We start from the raw sequence: 19,790 nt of genomic DNA on the forward strand, positions 1-19,790 counted from the left end.
TGCTGCGTGGTCCTCCAGCTGTTACAGTTACAGGTGTTTATTCGCATTTGGAAGACGAAGGCAAACATAAAGCCACATTCTTATGTTCGATTAGTGAATATAGTTCTTTGAGACATATGATCACTTGCGCTTGCAATTATCCATGTAGATTTGTGGGAATCCGATGCGCACTCAACTCACAACTTTATTCAATAAAATGACATTATAAATGTTATTTATGTATAAATAGCTACATAACAAAGGGAATGTGGAAGATGCCGTTGTTCTTTTAATACATTCTGCAAGAAAAAAAATCCTGCGACGATACAGGGTAAATTATAAAACCAAAGTCATTAATTTAAAAAAGGTGTCGATTTTTTGAACTGACAATATTCCCAAGAACAAAGTTTAAATGGCAGGCGAAATCACCCATTAAAATGACTTGGGCAAGTAATGCATTTATACAATGCCATCTAGTGCTGTAAAAAGAGAATACAGTTTATTGCAGTGTGACATTATTGGAATTCACTAGGACGCCTGAGTCCATCTCACCCAACTCTCGTTGATCTGTTGGGTGTGGACTGTACAACTTGAAGTCCGAAGGCACTTTCCACAACATTGCCGTTTTGCCACATTTATGAATGCCTGTGCGAGTGTGAAATACTGTTCTCTGGCCTTAGTTATCATCCTGAATTAGTATGACCAGAAAATATATTTTACAAATAATTTCTTACTTTACATTTGGTACAAGAATCAGGGATTGTTCTGGATGATAGTCAGCACTCACTCACAAATTCATGGTCTCCATATATGCCTTAACAATAACTCATAATCACCAGCCATTCTGCCTGCCGCCCACCTCTAGTTCTTCACAGGTTGGCATGTTGGACATTTATGGATTATGTTCCTAAATTGTCCAGTGAAATGTGTCAGCGGAACATCTGTTTCCTGAAGATTCCAGGTATATGTTGCTAACGTTGTTCTGAATTGCTCATAAGACTGGAACACCACCAAGACTACATTGCCTGTTCTCCAGTAATTTTCCATTTATGCTCAATTTCAAGGAAAAGAACAACAAAGCCAAACTTTTTTCCTTTTTATTACTAGACAGCTACTGTGAACTGACCTTTATCATCATAACTGTAAGGAAAACAAAAATGTTTCATCAGCGCAAGAAAAAGAAACTACAATTCACTGGAATGTTATTGGACTTTTTAGCAAATTATCTTTTTCTATATTGCAAATGCACACTTGTTTAATTTCCAAAAATAGCAGCAAAAAGACAAATCCACACAATGCATTTGGATGGACTATGATGGTCCAAGTACTGTACATGCAGGAATTCGAAATAAGTGACTTATTTATTATAGGGAAAATATAGGTTAATAAATCACAATTTTAATCTAAGAGAAAATCAACTCAGCACATCAAATCTCCCAGAAAAGAATTAAATTAGACTAGTATTTTGGTCCTTTGCCAGAAATCTGTGGTAATGTGCCACGTAATATAATTGCTTTTCAGATATAGGATTAAATCTGTTGTGTAGTTATACTGCACTTATTGTTATGCCAAATATCAACACCGTACCAGTGTTTGGGAATTGCTAATATCCAGATTAATTTATATGGTATAAAGGAGATGTTCAGTTATACTACAACTCTTGTATAACCTTCAAATTTGACAAGAGATGACAGTGAATTACACTATTGACAAAACCCTGGAGAAAAGAAGATCTAAAGATAACTAACCTTAGCAATATCTGCAATAAAGCTTTTGGTACAATGCAATTCACAACCACTCCCCAAGAAACAGAACAGACTTATTGCAATGGCAAAAATTTACAGGAAACAATACTGCAACATATTTCAGTGTGTTTGTGGCCACATGACTCATGAAGTTAAAGACAGAGCAACATCACAGCTGCCGATCCAGGACAGAAATGATTTGCAGCACCACACAAGAATGCAACAAACCATTTAGCCAGCCGTGAGTTGAATTTTTTAAAAACTTAACTTTAAAACTAAACACTGTGCAAAGTAAAAAAAAAAAAAAAATTAAAGAATTTTTCTGTCAAATCCATCAGATGAACTACAGCAAAAAAAAATTCCACTTCAGATTAAGCAATCATCAAAACAAATGGTTTGACTAGGACACTGTTAATATTTTGGATCAAAAGGCAAGGGGCCAAGCTCGATTTTGACATCTGCCATATGTCTGCCAGTAGAACGTCCCGGCTTGCTCCACTTCCTCTCTTTTTGGGGGCGAGGATGAGCCCGGTGCTGCTGCCAGTGGTGCCGGGACGGCCTGTCCTGCTTCCTTTTTGTGGTTGGCTTTGCAATGGGTCTACTGTAAATTTGCAACAACAAAAAAAAAAAGAAAAAAGAAACAGCATCTATGCATTGTGCAAACGCTTATAGCCTAAGCCTCTTCCACGTCTTCATAATCTGTGCTGAAACGTCTTGTTTGCATGCAAAACAAAAAAAAATGAGAAAAAAATTGAAATCCGCAGCGATCTTCACATCCTGCAGTTGAAGCCAAGGCTGTGAATTCTCACCTCGTTCTGTTCATGAGCACATTGGCTCATTAAGTCTGTGTGAGGTGTGATGGACAATCTCCATGCAGAAAAAAGTAAAATGGGAATCATTTTCATAGGTGTTATCTAACCCTATCAATGTATTTTTTGTGATGCTAATTCCTTGCTTATTTTGTTTTTCTGATATTAAAAACAAATTGACACAGTGCCTGTTCAATGCCTGCCCCAAAACTGGAGGCGGGCTCAAACCCAAAGAGTCTTGGGCAAAAAGTTTTAGGGGAGGACTTCTAGGTCCGCAGACTGGGCCCAGACTAAGTCTGAATAGTTAAAAAATAAATTATTTTTGTGTTGCCTTCTCTGGTCTCATTTCAATTGACTTAAAACCACAAATGGTTGCTCATATATCCCACAGAATTTTAAGATGCTCCATTCACCACTTCTAGGCACATGTGAACATAACCTGGCCCAGTGTGCAGGTGCAGCCAACTGACACACTTAGTGCTGTTCCCTAGAATCATAGAGAAAACACGGTATTACATTTACCAGCAAGCAAACTAACAGCCCATCCCTACTGTAGATATACTTTTGTCCATCTCTACTGTTAGCTACCACAAAACGTGGTACACACCATGCTTTCAACAGCATTCGTTCCAAGGAAAGATTTATCTCATGCACAAGTTGTAAATCACGGCATCCAGGATGGTTAACGCTTACCGAAAGACCGGTTGCCGATGAGGGAAAAACTCACCTAGGCCCAAACTGTTTTGAATAGCTATCTCCAAAGAAGTGCTTGTAGACATAATCATCAAGATCTTCAAATACATCATCGTTGTAGCGCTGATATTCATCCATGTCTTCCAGGTAGTCCTCCACACCACTGACAAAGTCTGTGAACAGCATCTGATCATGGATGAAGACACCATTGTGGAAGAAGCTGTTGATGAAGCTCTCCAGCTCCCCCCAGTGGTGGAAGTGGTCTACCTCCTGCTGGAGGTAGCTGTGGATCAGCTGGTTGAACTCGTCTGCTCGGATGGGCTCCAGGGCCTTGTTAAACAGGCTCATGGATTCCTGATAGGCGCAGTCAAATACGCCAGAGCACCCCTTAGGCCTCTTCCCGTGACGAGCTGAGTCAGAGTCCTTCTGGGCTGTAGGCCCTGGCTTTCTGGTGTTACGGTCAGCCTGAAAGGTATCAGCCGTAGATTTGCGTGGGTGCTGATGCAGGGGTTTGTGGGGCCGAGCCTGCCAAGAAGAACTGCCAGAGTCCTTCTCCTGCTTGTGCTCCCTTGAACGGTCCTGCTGGCGCCCGTGGAGTCCTGCTTTCCTCTCGTGGAATTTCCTGTCTTGAGGCTTACGGGCCTTTTCAAATACACGAGAGGCAGAATTCTTAAAGTGGCGGAAGGTGGACTTCACAGAGTCTGAGAACTTCCTGAGGTTCTCCTTCACAGCCTCCTTGGCCTTCTTGATCTGCTCCTTGTGGTGGTGAACAAACTCCTTGGTGGAGTTCTTGACGGCGTCGAAGGTGTCCTTCACCTTTCCGATGATGCCATCCCGGGGCTTCTTGGCTCTGGGCTGCTGGTCTCCCTTTGCCCGGTCCTCCTTGGTCTCTACGTACAGCCTCTCCCACAGGTCAGAGCGCTGCTGCTCAAAGCTCAGCTTTTTCTCCAGCTCGGCCAGCCTGGCCCGCAGCTCCTCTGTCTCCGGGTCAGACTCCGCCGTGCTCTGGCCGCTCAGCTGCTCCAGCTCCTCCTTCAGTTGGTCTGTTGCCTTCCGCTCCCGGTCCAGCTCCTGCCGCAACGTCTGCGCTTCTGCCACCAGCGCCTCCTTCTGGCTGAGGAACAGCCGGATGCGCTGCTTCTCCTCCTCCAGGTGCTCCTTCAGCTTCTGGTTCTCCGACAAGACGGAATCAGCCCCCGCGCCCCTCTCCTCCAGGTCCCGGATCTGGGTGCGGAGGCCCAGCAGCTCCTCCTGCAGGGCGGACAGTGACTGCTCCTCGTGCTCCAGTGAGCTCATCAGCTGCTGGTTCTCTGTGGCCAAGTGTCTGTGATGGAACTCCATATCATTCTTCTCCTGCGCGCTCTGCTTTAGTCTCTCAGTGAGCTCTTTTTTCTGGGCCTGGTTTCAAAGGAAAATAAAAGCTACTCGTCAAAGTGTATGCGGAATGGAAACGGCTCTAATTTGTTAATCTTCATATTTACACAGTACTTACCATAGATTCAAAGTATTATGACGAAAATGGCACAAGCTTTTGTTGCGACATGACAACATGAGCCAAACAAGAACACGGATGGTGAATTCTGTCGCAGCATCAGGGTAGTAACTATATACATGTTTCTGTTCTCTGGACTGTACTGGTGAGTATTTCACTCTTCAAAATGTGGATGGGAGTTACCTGTTGCTGAGACTGTTTCAACCTGAGCTGATGGTTCTCTTTAGTTATCTTATCCATAATCTGAGTGAGGGAGAGCACCATGGCCTGCTTTTCCTCTAGGTCTTCTCTCAGGTGCTGAACCACTTCCTAGATGTGCAGAAACAGCGTAGCTGAGGTGAGCACATTAAGATCAAAGATTAAAAAAAATAACTACAATGGTTTTAGTCATCAAAGAAGGTTTTGATGTAAACTTCTGACCAATTAATTTCATTATAATAATATTGGTTCCATGCTATTGAATCTCTGCTGAATCTCTTTAATGTGAAAAGTCTGGTTTAAAAAATGAACAGCTTTTCTCACAACCACCGATATCTAAATATAAATAAAAACAGCTCCACCTTCTTACGATGTGAGAGTGCATGTAGGGAATGTTGGGAGGCAGTTACAGCTGTAACAAAGTTCACCAATGAAGACAGTACAAACTGCAAAGCAACTGATGATACTACAGTATGTGAGTATCTAACAGACTGAAGCACAGTAAGATAACCACATAACAGAGAAAATCATTGAGAAAAAAGAACAGTGCTATAAAAAATGATTCTGAAATGATAACACATAGGACTGAAATATGACAGGATAAGCATAACAGATCTTTGGTGTTAGCTCATCAGGAGTTACGGAGAATCAGAAGGTCTGTGGGATGTGGCGAGCACAGCTCAGTCATTCGGCAGGATTGATTTTGGGCTTGCTGCCGTGAGCCTGACTTGGACGGGACAGAGGAGCGCAGAGGGGCCGACCTTGCTCTGCGCGATGACGTCTCTCTCCCTGCGACACTTCTGCAGGTCTGCAGCCGCATCGCTCGGCTCGATCCCGCGCATTTTATCCGCCATCTTCTGCCTCTCCTGGGTTTGGACCGTACCTGCAAAGATGAAGTAAATCAGCACTGGAGCTGAAACAATGCCTTTGGGCCAATGGAGGCAGATTACTGAGGAAAATGTGCTAAAATTGTGCTTGTGCTCAAATAGTTGCGGTGCCTTCAGTGCCAAACCGGATTAAATGGCACACAACAACTGTGAAGTTCCTCACAACATCAGGAATGAAGATCAATTTCAAGCCTAACACATGAATAAACATCATGCACCAAACACAAGGGTAAAATGGGAGCACAGCATGCAGGTTTTCATTCCTGTTGTTTTGAGAGCTGACCAGAGAGCACTTTCACTTTGCCAGTGTGGCAGTGCTGTTCATAATGCTTTTTAGCCATTCTCTGTTCACACAGGGAGGATTAGAAACGGAAACTTTCTTTCTATTCAACCCCCAACAAAAATTATACAGTCTCACCCACATGCAAGACCTCTTCATTAAGATCATGTAGGTTAAATTGTTAAGAGTGAAAAATATATATATTAATGTAAACTGAACCATTTGGTGAAATTTCAAAGGCAGGAGCTGCAGGGTGGCTCATGCTGTTAAAGTACTGTTCCAAGTGCATGGATGGACCCCACAGTATGGCATTGAGTCTACATTGCGTCAGCAGACCCACTGGGCGATGCACAGTTGCTCTAGTGTGGCCCAGGGATGGGAGGGTTTCAGTCAACCAGGATGACCACCCCTCAGTGCTCATCAGCGACCCCCACTGGTCAATCGGGTGCTCACAGTTGACCTGTTGAGCTGCACGTTAAGTTTCTTCCACTGTCACATATCTGTAAGCGTGACTTGTTGACTGCAGTGTAACAAGAAGCCGCAGCTGACATCACATGCTTCAGAGGAGAGCACATGCTTGTCTGCGCTCTACTGAATCGATAACAGAAGATGTAGCAATGAGTACTGACAATGGATATGAATGGGCGTCCCAAAAAATAAATAAAAAATTGGAAAAAACTCATGCTACAGATAGAACTTGGCAAAACACCTCCATGCAATAGTACAGAATTTAGTCCACTTAAAAGAGAGGATGACAGGGTAGTGACTGAAATATTAAAAATAGCTAATTTTTCAAACATTTCAATGTCAGCACAGTTTATTTTTATTTGCCATCAGCTGTAGAGACTTATACAGCCCTATGCCATTAAAACAACCAGAATAACTAGGTGCACAGTATTAGTCCAACAAGAATTGGGATGTTAAATATGAGAACCAAACTGTCATCCTATGAGATACGAATGCATCCTTCATATAGCTAATGTACATAGTGAGGGGCTTTGTCTGTTAATCATTAAGTGAGTTTCACACAGTTGTGGTGACACACTTTAGAAAAACACACAATTGCAATTACACAAAACATGAACTTGTTGTTATGTGTAAAGCTTCAGTCACAACTAATCTATTAAAATTATATTATAGGATATTTGATTATATTTGATAGATAAGTCATATCTGACTTATCTATCCATGCATTACTTCATACCTTCAAATTTTCCTGGCAAGGAAGATCAGAACAAAGACAAATCAACTGGGCAGAAAATCAAAACCTCTAAACATTAACCATGTGAGCTGTGCAGACAATCAGACAATTCTCAAAACAAGCTGTGCTGATAGTCACAGCTGCTAAAAATGAAAAACAAGTTATCTGAACCCCCAGTCCCCATCACGGTTTAATTGACATTTTTTTGACTCGTGGAAGGGACTATTCTTCCATGTGACAGTGCCTTTGATTCAATATTTTTAACGGTGATGCGCACATGCTTTGTGTGTCCTTCCTGAGACTGAAAGAACCTTGTTTGACCAAAATACTGAATGTCAACCCCTCAGGAGACTGGAATGCTACTGTACGTGCCATGGTCCATATTGGTACCTCAAAGCAAGCCTACAGGTAAATACACAGCATCTACTGCCAGATACAGCCATCTCAATTAGTCAGTGGAAGAACAAATTCATTATTGACATAAAAACACCTCTCTGTGCGCCTGACTACATACACGCATGAACATACTGTGATGCAGGGCTGGGCAATGACCACTGCAGCACATGGTGAACAGATAGAAACTATACAAAAAGCTAATTGGCAAACTGCCTTTTATTTGGCCCAGAACACAAATAACAGAAATACTCTTAGAAGGAAACCACAAAGACACTCAAGGTTGGACTTGAGGTTGACACCCTTAGAATATACATGAATAAGCAAAAGAGGATAAACTGCGGGAATAACTCAAGATGTACCAGATGTCCCAAAGACACTCACCGTAGAAGTGACCAAAGCCCATGCTGATGGCGATCACCAGGGCCAGCAGGATGCACTTGTTAAGAGTTCCACTGCCGTGTCCTGGAGGAGGAGGTGCCCGCTGCACCTCCTGCACCTCCTGCACCTCCTGCTCCTGCTGCATGGTCGGTCCCTCTTGGCCAGGCCCAAGACTCTTAGCCTCCTCCGTCTCAGACGTGGAGGCTGTGCTCTTCCTCACCCTGCGCCTCCGCAGTGCCGGGCTGGGCTCCCGCACCTCCTCTTCCCCACTGCTGCTGCTGGAGTCTCTCCCTGAGGGCTCCACAGGCAGTGAGGCTGAGGAAAAGGACACACACACACACATACACATACATGCACACAAGCGCGCATACACATGCACACACAAACATACACACAGGTGCATGTATTCACACATACACAACAGAACAGGAAATGAGCTACAACAAAGACAAGACGGCAGGGTCATAACTAACAGCCATATGCACATGCAGTCCATATGCACCATTCACAGGACAGGTCAGTGTTAGAAACATATGCTGCAGCTGTAAAGATAGCCTCTTTATTCTGTTATAACTGTGATTATTTATAAACAGACTGCTCCAAGGTTGCTTTGTCTGGCAGATCAAGATGAAGTGCCAAATGGAGCCATTATAGCCGTTACTACGATAAAAGACATGCTATTTTTAACAGCCCACGCGTCTGGCTTGTTTCTGTCCACACACACTCCAGTGAGCGCTGATATCCAGCAACACAGTCTCTCTGAGCTTTGGAGCAGTGTACAGCAACTGGCTCCAAAGTCAAGCCACAGAAATGCAATTAAAGCAGTAGAGTTTGATTCTATTTGATCCAAAATATGATTCAGCAAACAACAAAACACACGTTTCCACTTTACTGATAACAAAAGCTGATAAAGAAATCGGTCGGGCAAGGCATCAAGACACTTGCGAAAGATGCCATTAGTGTCAGGTTTGCTATTAGGAAATAGCCTGGTAAAAGCAGTGACTCAAAGCCTAAAATAGGAATGGGCAACACCAGTGTTGTGCCAGAGGAAAGGTTAGGTTAGTTTATTTTGAAAGCACAACAAGGGCTTGTGCCCTCAGGTTACACTTTATTGGCCAAGGTGAACCTCTCTGTCCAATCTGCCATATGTATGACGTTCATTTTAAAGGATCATACATTGCACACACTGTATAGAGTTACTGACTATCAAATTCAAGAATGTGTCCATCGCCTTTTAAAAGAGCAACACAATAATAACCATAATTACATTCAAAAAGTTTCAACAGACAGAACAATTCCAGGTGTCATGAACCAAGTATGCAACAAAATCTCTATGGCTCCACAGCACACAAAGCCAAAAAAAACATGCTGAAACGCAAATGTTAGGTCCGAAACCAAAATGTTTGCTAGCAGGGTTGCAAAACCACCAGGCCTTTCTACATGGTGGAACATGTTTACAACGGCACACAGAATTAGTCCTGACAGCAGCTTATCTGAGACCCTGCAGCCTTGGGCCAGGTTGAGCAAGTCAAGCACACTATCAAGTTTACTCGAGCTCAGAACAGACCACCTGAGACCGAGCAGCTGCCAGACAGATGCCCTTTCAGACGACTGCCCAAGTCCCAGAGACTTTCTGGAAGCTTCCAATGGCCCACGAACAAGCCTGCTTTCAAATGAAAACAAGCAAAAACAAGCTTTCTTTTTGTTGATTCTTCTCTTCTGCCCATTTCCTCACATGATCATTTTCCTACCCTGATGCACACTGCTAGAACTTTTTTCCAAATGTAACTATTATCAAAGCACTTCATACTGATTTTATATCTATCTATCTATCTATCCATCCATCCATCCATCCATCCATCCATCCATCCATCCATCCATCCATCCATCCATCCATCCACCAACCTATCCATTATTTAAACCGCGTATTCGTGATCAGGGTCGCAGGGGGGCTGGAGCCTATTCTGGCATGCATTGGGCGAGAGCTAGGAATACACCCTGGACAGGTCGCCAATCCATCACAGGTCTGTCTGTCTGTCTATATATTTATTTGTTCATTTTAAACAATGCCTTGTGGTCCCACTTTGCTCAGGGTCACATGTATGCTTTTTGGTGACATGTATGTCAATAGGGAGGAAGAGCGTGTTTTTAAGTGCTGTAGCACGAGTAGGCAAGACTTACGAGTCGTCTCCAAGGTGCTGAATGTGTACTGGCTACTGGAGGAGGTGCCCAAGTAGAGGTCCTGTTGCTCCTCCCATGATGCCTCTGGCTCTGCCACCATCAATGGTTCTAGAGTCATGATATCCGAGTGCTCGCTCGAGGAACACAGTGTCACATGCCCAACCACGGCCTAAGATAGAAACAGTCACACAGTGCACATACCACAGGTGAACTTTCATGTAGCAATTCTTTTTTTAAGATCATAGAGCTTTAAAACATAAAGAATGAATCAGTCTGTCAACAAAAGTCACATATTGAGCATTTGCAATTTTTATGCATTTATTTCATTTTTACCTCAGAAACACCTTCTGGCTGTTCATGCGTTTCCTCTTTTAGAGTATTGTCAAGAGATGACTCAATCCATGATTCACTGTGTTGCTCAGCTGAAACATATTGACATAGAATAGCTTTTTAACCCACCAGTTCACTTTGAATAACCATGTACACAAAATTGCACCAATATTGAATAGATTGAGCGTATAGGTCAAAAGACTTCGGTTCAAATTCACGATCCACACATCATCTTTTGAGCATGCTGCTGTGGAACACTGTCTTTTCCACAGGCATTCGTGTCCCCAGCCAATAGAACAGAAGGAGATATCGCCCAAAAGGAATAGGATAATCATGTATAAAGTCAAAGTAGTTTAGTTGGACCCCAAACTACTTTGACTTTATACATTTTAGACAGAAACACCTAATGCATAATAAATGTTTCTGTCTGTCCCGTGGGGTACCTAAGTAACAAAGGACTTGTGAGCACTCAGAATGTAAAGTAGATGGACAAATGCAGAATAGCTGCATCAGGCACAGGTGATATATGTCAATTATTGGAACAAATAACTGTATTTGTGTATGTATGTAAGTGTGCGGATATGTGCATATTTATGTAGATACATACACACATACTGGCACACCTACATATGTTTCTGGAATGTGTGATACATGGGTATGCAAATAATAATAATAATAATAATAATAATAATCTCCCACATAACCGATCTTGCTGGGACCAGAAGGGGGAAGGATAGATGAAAGGTTGCATAACCTTGGTCATAGATAAAATGTGCATTGCACCTCGTGCTATTTCATAATATGATTATGCAAAAATGAACTCATTTAACAAAAAGTTTCATTCTCATTTCTTCTTTTATTATGCCTGTACGTATAGAGCTAGATAGGTAGGTGGAGTCAAGAAAGCTTCATGGGCTGTGACACTGCACACCAGCAGGGCTACAATAAATCAAACCTTACATTTCCCTAAAGGAGGAAAAAAAAAGAAAAAAGGGGAAATCTTCTATACTATATTTAACTGAACATAAATGTAGTAAACTCCGAGAGCACCTTCTGCAATTACAGTGGAAATGCGAGGTCAATGTAAGAACATAAATCTAAAGCAAAAAGCAACAGTCTACAGTAAGAAATTCCGCTGTCGTGGACACCTACCCTGAAGCACAGATGGCTCCTGTTGCACCTCCTCCTGTACCTCCTCCTCCTCCTCCTGTGTCTCCTCCCCATCCAGACTCTCAGAACGCTGAGGCTTGCTGTCCGCTCCATGCTCTGGCCCCAGGGTTTCAATGTCTGAGCCCTAGAAATCACAACACACACCTGCCGTTTTCACACTGCACTCAGTGCGCAGGCCTCCATTCCAGGAGAGAACATGTCTAATGCTCACCCAGCCACAACATTCACTCGTCATACTAGTCCTGCACACACCTAAACTTCACAGACACCGCCCCAGCAAAGGCAGCACAATTATGTACAATTACAAGTATCACCTCACATATGCCACACAAATACTGATGACTATGTCTTTGACAGTTAATCCCATTTCAAATGGTAGGAAGCCGTCAATTTCATTATAATTCTATACTCTTGTGTCAAAACTACCTCTGTACATCCCAAGGAAAAAGCATTCCCCTTCATAGATTTTTCAAGAACCTGAAACGGCATTCAATATACCAAAGAGGCAACAAAAAAAAATCAGAAACAGCAAAATAAAATGTAGGCAACATGTTTACGCCAATAAAGTGTCATGTCTGGTACATTATCACACACCAAACTTAAACTCAACTATAGAAAGGTGAATGACAAACCGATGTACAGATAGTGACAGTTTTGATCTCACATTAAGAAACATCCAGCTATTTAAAAAGCATATATGCCATTAAATTGCTGTAAAGTTTATAGTTTGGATCCTTGCTCAGGGTCCCATATCATCCCCCAGAAATATATACTGTATGGGTTTGTTTGTTCATTTTTGTTTTGCAGTGTACATTCTACATTGTTAGTAGGTATGAATAAGAGTGTTTGCTAAATTGAAGTAATAAACTGCAAGGGAATGCAACACAGTACTTACTGTCAATGAACTATATTGTTTTCTTGCCACTTGAAGGTTAATCATTGACCCTGCGAGAGTTGAATGTTCACTCCTACTGCTCTACTACTTTGTAAGTCGCTCTGGATAAGAGCGTCTGCTAAATACAAAATTGCTAACTTGTAGTTCTATTTAGTAGTGTGCTGTTACCAAACAGCTCGTTAGCTATGTAGCCAATAAAAAGACAGAAATGTCTGACTGCAAAAGCAAAACGCAAGCAATTTACATGTCATTTGCACACATCCCCTTAACTGCTACATAACAGCAGCTGAAGGTTATATAATGCTTTTGCTTATTTGAAAGCAGTGTATGTTTCAGCGAGCAGCAAGATTTGTACTGTATGTGGATAAAGTAGTTTGGGATTTATTGGTTGGGACACAGTACCTCATTACTTATGATGGTCCATCCGCAAGAAGACTCGGTGTCACTTGAACTCTCTGACATATTTCCACCACCTGTTAACACATAACACACCACTACAGTACAGCAAGAATATCAAAATAAACAAAGCAGGACAATAATTATCGTTCTCTATTAAATGTGGGCTTCCGAACATCTACTTGCGTATGTATACGCATATATGTGTCAGCACTAACCATAACGTTATTTCACACTTCCCGGTGCAAAAGGCGAAGAACCAGTAGCTTAGAATAAATCTGGGTGATTTAACGCTCATTCTGGTCTACGCAAAAACATACAGGTTGTTCGATGCAGACACTGTTAATGTGAAACTGCAGTCTACACACAAGTTGTGTTAGTAGTACCATCCAACTACTGTAACGTTACGTAGTTTTAGCTTGCAATTAACCAAACTGGCTGCCAACTCAGAATATTTAATTAGCCATCGCATAAGCATGCCATTTCAACATTCAAATTTGGTTTTGAACTGTTGCTGTAAATTTACCTGGAGATACGCATCCTAGCTAGCTATCTGATGGATGATGCAAAGCTGCCGCAGAGGCGTAACTATCTCGCTACTTTGCTAACAAGCTAGCTAATGCTAGCGATTTGCCCATTACAAGAGTTAGCAAGCTAGCTCTAGCCAGAAAATTAAATGCAGTAAGCTAGCCAATTTGCCAGCTGCCTTTGCCTAACTATTATAATCTGCGAATGCATCCAAATCTATCATAAAAACGGTCATATAGAGCTAATGCTTACCTTACGGTTGTCTGTATCCAGCGTTACGCAAAAACGAAGAATGAACAGCGAAATTACGCAGCACCACTCTTGTTTTCAGTCCCAACTGCGCCCTCATACGTCATCATCGTCAACAAACAACGACAGTGTCGTTGCGACCAATGGCATCAGCTAATGGAAATAACCATAGCCTTAGCTGGGAATTGAAGTTTTTTCTTACAATGGCCAGCTCGCTATGTTGTATGAAGTTACCACTGCTGAACGTCATTACCCATGATCTAATCGTTTTCAGATTCGGTTGCTAACGTCGAGTAACCATAACAAAATGTTCCCTATTACATTTCGATTGCCTTCTGTCTTAACCTGGTCTTAACCCTCGCATCTTCGGCAATTAAGGTACGCTAACGCTATATTTTAGCAATTTATCTATCTGGGCCGCTACATATCTGAAGCTGTCTCTGTTCAAGCTTGAAGGAATAATATATTAATAATGTATTTAATAAAATAAAGAAATTAATGAAGTTATAGGCACTTTATACCGTCAGCTAGCTATAATAACTTACTATTAGACTATATACGTCTAAATATTATTATTATTATTATTATTATTATTATTATTATTATTATTATTATTATAAATAACAAATCTATTGAGCTTGGTTAACTGTTGTTAGGCCATATGGTTATTTTTACGCAAATCATTAAAAAAAACAACTTGTCACCAAAGTTGCGTACTATAATTGAAAAAGGACGGTTTGGTACAGTTATAGGCCTACATGCCCCCGTAACTTGGCGGGATGGCATACCTGCCATCCCAATAAAACTTTTCTTAGCAACATGTATTGGCTTAGTCGCGAACATTTCTTAGCACTTGAATGAGTTGTTTAGACCTGCTATCTTTTATCTGAGAATTGAGAAAGACGTTTTGTTTTTGGTTGCCCAACAACATAATACAGTCCTTTAAACGTTATGATAAAAATAATCCTGTCCCGGATGGACATTGTGGATACACCAAACATTGCACACCAAAGTTGGGCTTTAGGCTAAGTTGTTTGTGAAATGTAAGGTCTGCCACAGGGTTCTGGCCCACTGGTGATATCCCCCATACATGCATTTACACACATTTAAATTGTGGAATATAGCCATAGCAATTTCCTATTCACAATTGTTATTCTGTGGTTTATTTTTAGTCTGATCTGGGCTGGGCTTTTTAAGTTTCCTAGAGCCCCGAACAGGCCAAGTGGTGTAATCAAATGCATTGGTATTATGGAATTATATACCCTTGCATGCTTTGCACTTGTTTTTCCTGTTATTTGCAGATTTCTAGAAAACTCAGTTGAAAGGGAACACTGTTGGTTTAAAGTATGCTTTAAAATTACATTAGTTCTTCATTTTCCATACCAGAAAAACTCAATGAATCAAAAACTTTTGCAAATGAATTGATGCTATTTTGGTTAGTCCTTTTGCTGCAGTATGGACAAGGCTGTGATTGGTAGCTGCTAGCAAATGTGACTGAAATAACAGCAAGCCAACCAAATATCAGTAAAAAATGATTCTCCTGCTCACCCATAATTGCTCTTATTTGTTCTTAGGGTGAAAGCCAAAGGAGACATCAGGGCGATGTCGAAAGAAGTTCAGCCGGGATCAAATTACAGTGATCCACCCGTGTGCACAAACCCTGGTAACCCTGTGTTTTCATGCATGATGCAATCTGATTCTGCATCTGCACCATCTGCAGACAGCAAACCTCAGAACATCCTCTACAAAACGACATCCAGCGTCTACGGCTTGCTCCCACCCACATATGAATCTTCGCCTTGCTCCTACCACCCAGTGTCAATGCAATTCTCAGACCACCTCAACAAGTGTGGGATGTACCGGAATAACTCATTCAATACAAGTGTGGATAGAAGCAGAGTGTATGACTGTCCTAATCTGCGTAATACTCTATGAGTAATTTAACTGCCTTGAGTAAAATTACGTATACTTTGCACCCCTGTTTTCCATTTTAACTGCTGGTTTGTGAATCTTGCCTTTGCTTTAGATGTGGCACGTGACATTTTTGTGTGCTATTCACATTGTGTAAAAATGATAATGTGCTCTGGAATTTCTCCTGAAAAGGACTCTTCATCTAGTCCAAATGAACCATTTCATAGTAACTGATGGTATATGCTGATACAGAAAGGGTTGCATAATTTTTAATGCCCTTAGGAACAACTGAAATGTGTATGCATTTTGTACAATGTCTTTAGAACAAAAATGATCAAATGTCAAGTAATCAGAAGAAATAAGCAGCAGAATCCTATAAGTGTTTACAGTCACAATAAAGTATTTTTAATTGGTTAATGCAAATAATGGTTCAGTTCAATGCCTAACATGCTCCTCTTGGAAATCAGAGGGACCAGCCAGGCTTCCCTGAATGATTTGCCTGATCTTTTCTGCATCTGCTTGAACGGCTTCATTGTGAGGGTCAATCTTCAGAGCTGACTGGTAATCCTGAAGACCTGTTGAAGTATGGTGAAATTTTGAGAAGCAAACCAAAACTAGTTAACTTGATCTACTGTGAACTATATACAAAACTGTATTCTGTGAAATTACAGAAGACACAATCTGTATAGGAGTAGTAACCTCCTTTCTCCAGGAGAGGACGCTGTAATATAGGACAAGATGAAGATGTTAAGCAGGCATCATGCCTGTGAACTGAAGTTGATCACTCATAAATGCACAGCACACAACAATGGTTAGTTCAAAACTCAACTGCAAAAAATATGGACTGTTAAATCATACATGTTTGTATGAGAATATGATCACATTTACATTTTGAAGCAATTTCCTTCACTTGCCCTCATCATGTCTGGTTGAGTATAAAAGGGAGGATAGTGATTTTTTATGATACAATATCTGACACATGTAGACCTGAAACCTGTTGTTTAGTAAGCAAAAAAATAAAGACATGAATGAAGTAAGTTATTGAGTGTATCCATTTTTTTCTGAACGAGTTACCCTGGGATTATAACACGCTACATGCAGTTCAAAAACACTCTCCTACTGGCCACTGGGGTAAATTAAGCAAACAGTTATTTCACAGACAAGAGTTAAGTGATTTAAAAAATACATTTCGGTAACTCAAAAGCAGAGCTCAGTCCCTTACACAGTGTGTCATTTAGGCTGAGAGCCCTTTGTTTATGCATGGCATACAGACCTTCAGCGTAAAGTTCCAGCTCACAGAAGGCAGTGCCTCGTCTCAGGTGAGCTTTCAGTCTGACCGCTGCATTATCAGGAACTGCTGGCATCAGTAGTGTAAGCGCCTGGGAAAGGAAATAAAAGTGTGTCCATGCTGGAAGTAAATGTGCTTTCAAATGTAGATATTTAACTATACAGTAGTCACACACACTATTAAATGGCAAATTTAACAAAAATATAACTATACAAAGTATATCTCTTTGTTAAGTCTTATTAAACTACTACATTTGTGAATAACATTGGGTCAACTAAACCGTAACGCTTACCTTAGAGGAGTCTTCTACGGCTTTATGTAGATTTCTCAATTTGAGATGACAGGCAGCACGGTTGGAGTACAGGGCAGGAATGTTTCTGTTGAGCTGTATGGCCAGATTATAGGCACTGACAGCGGCCAGATAGTTACCAGTTGCAAACAGTTTGCTAAAAGAAAAACAAGGAGGCATATGCATGAATAGCCACCAGTTCTGACGATGTGCACCACTATTTTAGAGTCACACTTTCTGTAAAGCAGATCTCATACTTTCCCTTCTCCTTCAGCCAGTCGGGGTTCCTTTCCTCTTCCTTCAGGTCACTGAACTCTGGTGCATCCGTGCTGCTAGCTCTCCTGGCCTCAGCCTGCTTTTTAAGCCACTGTTGAGAAAGAACCAAGCGTGCACAATCGAGCAGTTGTTACAGGCAAACATCAAATCGATCATTTAATATAACAGTGTAAGTATATGACTTTTGGATTCAGGTTCATTATGACTGCATGCTAATTATCATTGTGTACTCATGGAAATCTTCCTCCTTTGGAATAAAAGGAAATCATAATGTTCATGTCATAAGAACAGGACAGTGTGCTAACCTCCTCTTCTTCGGCTACCCTGGATTCTCGCAGTGCTGTGGGAAACACTCGTGGAGTGAACTTTACTTTAATATTGCCAGAGCATCTTGGAGCTGGCAAAGTCACCTGTTTTGGCTTAATGGACTTGTTTTGGCAACCTGTTTATAAAGAGAGAGGCAAACTGTATCATAGCAGCTGCATGTAGACAACTAAGTTGTCGTCCAGTAAATCCTCTAATAATGAAAAAGTACATGGAGTTTTGTTTTGTTTTTGTTTCTTTGAAGAGTTTTTAAAATTTATTTTAATTACCTTGTTTGACCTTAACTTTGTGTTCTGCAGACCTGGATACAGATGTTGCATCTGGCTTCCTCTGCTTGTGTTCTTCATCCATGATCATTTGCATCCGTTGTGCCGTCTCTTTTTCTACCTCTTGTTTCTGTTTAATTTTCCAAGCCTCCATCTCCACTGTCACTTTCTCACGCTCCTCTTCCTTAATCCTCTTAATTCTTGCCCTCTCTTCATCTTCCAGCTGAAAAAGGTAAAACGCATATTATTCAATCATAAACATATTCAGCGTCATCAATGTACTTTGCAAAAACACATGCACGCACACAGAAACCTTTCAAATAATGAAAAAACAGATCCCTCACCTTCATCATACTCTCCAGAGCATATTTCTTTTCTTCTTGTTTTCTCGTGGCTTTGGCTTTTAGGTCAGCTTCTGACTTTTCCTGGGCTTTAAGCACTGCTCTCTCTCTGATCTCTTTCAACTTATCCTTGTCATCTGAGATCAGCGTAGATCACAGACAACAGTACAAAACTTAATCAGCATGTACCCACGTTGTTCACGTCAGAGTAACAAACCATCATCTTAACAAAATGTATTGTAATGAGTTTTAAAAACACAGCGCTTGTTCTTCACCTTTAACAGTTAAACACACACACAACACCACAACAATAGGTATGATAAAGTCGGATGTTCCACAACATCAAAACTCGAAACAATGTGGATGGTAGAAGCTGTTTGACTGTTTATGAACAAACCTCAGTTAATTAAGTTAGCAACATTGCTACAAAATGACAAGCCGAGTCTTTCTTGAAAAACAGAGAGGGACTGTACCGTTTTTCAACGAAAGCTGTTCCCATACTCCCTCATTCTTCTTGTGCAAACTGAAAATGACCACACCGTTTCCGATTTTTGCGACGCTTTTGTCATCATCAATTGGTTTGAAAAGGAAGACTTCAAATAAAAATGGTGGGAAACTGACCTGTAACAGGTAGAGTAATTGCTGAAATCCACGCTGCACAAGTTAAGTCAACATTACTACAACCACGAAGCATCTGGCAAGTGTGTTTGGGATTGTTAACGTTACCTTAAGATATTCATCTGTGGCAAATATGTCCACTTTTCCAGGTTTCATTCCTTTTAAGGGTACACTTATATTAATCATAGTTTCCGATTGCGTCCACGAGTAATCTTGGACTATTACAGGCATTTTCTCCAACTTATTTGGATAGCCTAGCCTAGATACGTTAGCTAAAGATGAAAGAAAATGGCAGAATGTGAGACTCAATAAGGTTGCTAGGCACGCTCTGGCGGTTGCTGGGGGTGGAATGAGCAAACTGACGATCAAAGATCGTGCAATTTAGCAAGATGAGCTACTCCTTTGTATCTACGTGTATTTTCTCATTTGGTGAATTACTCTCTCGACGCTCCAGTCACAAGAGTTGAGCAAAGAAGTTCTCACAACTGCAAAATTTAAGTATGAACGCAGTGATTTCATTGAACCAGTCTAGCATTGTCTTGGTGTCAGAGTACAGGACGGCCGTGAAATTCGCAGCTAAAACAGGAAAGCATAAAAACTTACATCCATTATTTTAATACACCAATAATCATCATCCCAACAATATATATATTTTTTCGACAACCAAATG

General features: G+C 41.2%; 3 protein-coding genes across 8 annotated transcripts; 1 reads left to right on the forward strand and 2 right to left on the reverse strand.

Moving 5' to 3' along the window:
• Positions 1 to 1,062: 1,062 nt before the first annotated feature.
• On the reverse strand, positions 1,063 to 13,956 carry LOC135242213 (cell cycle progression protein 1-like). Of its 5 annotated transcripts, none has more exons than XM_064313192.1 (11): positions 13,811 to 13,955; positions 13,037 to 13,107; positions 11,722 to 11,863; positions 10,573 to 10,661; positions 10,240 to 10,408; positions 9,629 to 9,721; positions 8,062 to 8,373; positions 5,678 to 5,799; positions 4,902 to 5,027; positions 3,261 to 4,624; positions 1,063 to 2,325 (listed from the first exon to the last, which is right to left on the reverse strand). In XM_064313192.1, the coding sequence occupies exons 2-11, from the start codon at positions 13,094 to 13,096 to the stop codon at positions 2,136 to 2,138; spliced, it is 2,667 nt and encodes an 888-aa protein (XP_064169262.1). In that variant the 5' UTR covers positions 13,097 to 13,107; positions 13,811 to 13,955; the 3' UTR covers positions 1,063 to 2,135. The 5 variants fall into 5 exon arrangements, with proteins under 5 accessions (XP_064169262.1, XP_064169261.1, XP_064169264.1 ...); XM_064313191.1 differs by having other exon boundaries at positions 9,629 to 9,724; XM_064313195.1 differs by having other exon boundaries at positions 2,182 to 3,020; positions 9,629 to 9,724; positions 13,811 to 13,956.
• Positions 13,957 to 14,042: 86 nt separating this feature from the next.
• pierce2 (piercer of microtubule wall 2) lies at positions 14,043 to 16,755 on the forward strand. The gene is made up of 2 exons (XM_064313202.1): positions 14,043 to 14,185; positions 15,382 to 16,755. Exon 2 carries the CDS (start codon positions 15,410 to 15,412, stop codon positions 15,740 to 15,742), a length of 333 nt encoding a protein of 110 aa, XP_064169272.1. The 5' UTR covers positions 14,043 to 14,185; positions 15,382 to 15,409; the 3' UTR covers positions 15,743 to 16,755.
• On the reverse strand, positions 16,095 to 19,453 carry dnaaf4 (dynein axonemal assembly factor 4). Of its 2 annotated transcripts, XM_064313196.1 has the most exons (9): positions 19,229 to 19,453; positions 18,976 to 19,123; positions 18,506 to 18,639; positions 18,165 to 18,384; positions 17,877 to 18,013; positions 17,553 to 17,662; positions 17,299 to 17,452; positions 16,992 to 17,097; positions 16,095 to 16,293 (listed from the first exon to the last, which is right to left on the reverse strand). In XM_064313196.1, exons 1-9 carry the CDS (start codon positions 19,349 to 19,351, stop codon positions 16,154 to 16,156), a joined length of 1,272 nt encoding a protein of 423 aa, XP_064169266.1. In that variant the 5' UTR covers positions 19,352 to 19,453; the 3' UTR covers positions 16,095 to 16,153. The 2 variants fall into 2 exon arrangements, with proteins under 2 accessions (XP_064169266.1, XP_064169267.1); XM_064313197.1 differs by lacking the exon at positions 18,976 to 19,123 and having other exon boundaries at positions 19,124 to 19,240.
• Between the last annotated feature and the right edge of the window lie 337 nt (positions 19,454 to 19,790).

The sequence above is a fragment of the Anguilla rostrata genome, chromosome 16, assembly GCF_018555375.3.
Source record: "Anguilla rostrata isolate EN2019 chromosome 16, ASM1855537v3, whole genome shotgun sequence".
Taxonomy (NCBI): domain Eukaryota; kingdom Metazoa; phylum Chordata; class Actinopteri; order Anguilliformes; family Anguillidae; genus Anguilla; species Anguilla rostrata.

Bases quoted from the DNA above. Each gene is read 5' to 3' on its own strand.
- dnaaf4 (XM_064313196.1), bottom strand. From the start codon at position 19,351: ATGCCTGTAATAGTCCAAGATTACTCGTGGACGCAATCGGAAACTATG. The intron at 17,453-17,552 runs GTATGAGATCTG...TTTTTCTTTTAG, and splicing joins TGGCTGAAGGAGAAGGGAAA to CAAACTGTTTGCAACTGGTA. The intron at 17,098-17,298 runs GTAAGCGTTACG...TTCCTTTCCCAG, and splicing joins CCGTAGAAGACTCCTCTAAG to GCGCTTACACTACTGATGCC.
- LOC135242213 (XM_064313191.1), bottom strand. From the start codon at position 13,096: ATGTCAGAGAGTTCAAGTGACACCGAGTCTTCTTGCGGATGGACCATC. The intron at 10,409-10,572 runs GTAAAAATGAAA...TTTCTATCTTAG, and splicing joins AGCCAGAAGGTGTTTCTGAG to GCCGTGGTTGGGCATGTGAC. The intron at 8,374-9,628 runs GTGGTCTGTTCT...CCTTTTCCTCAG, and splicing joins TGGCAGCTGCTCGGTCTCAG to CCTCACTGCCTGTGGAGCCC.
- pierce2 (XM_064313202.1), top strand. From the start codon at position 15,410: ATGTCGAAAGAAGTTCAGCCGGGATCAAATTACAGTGATCCACCCGTG.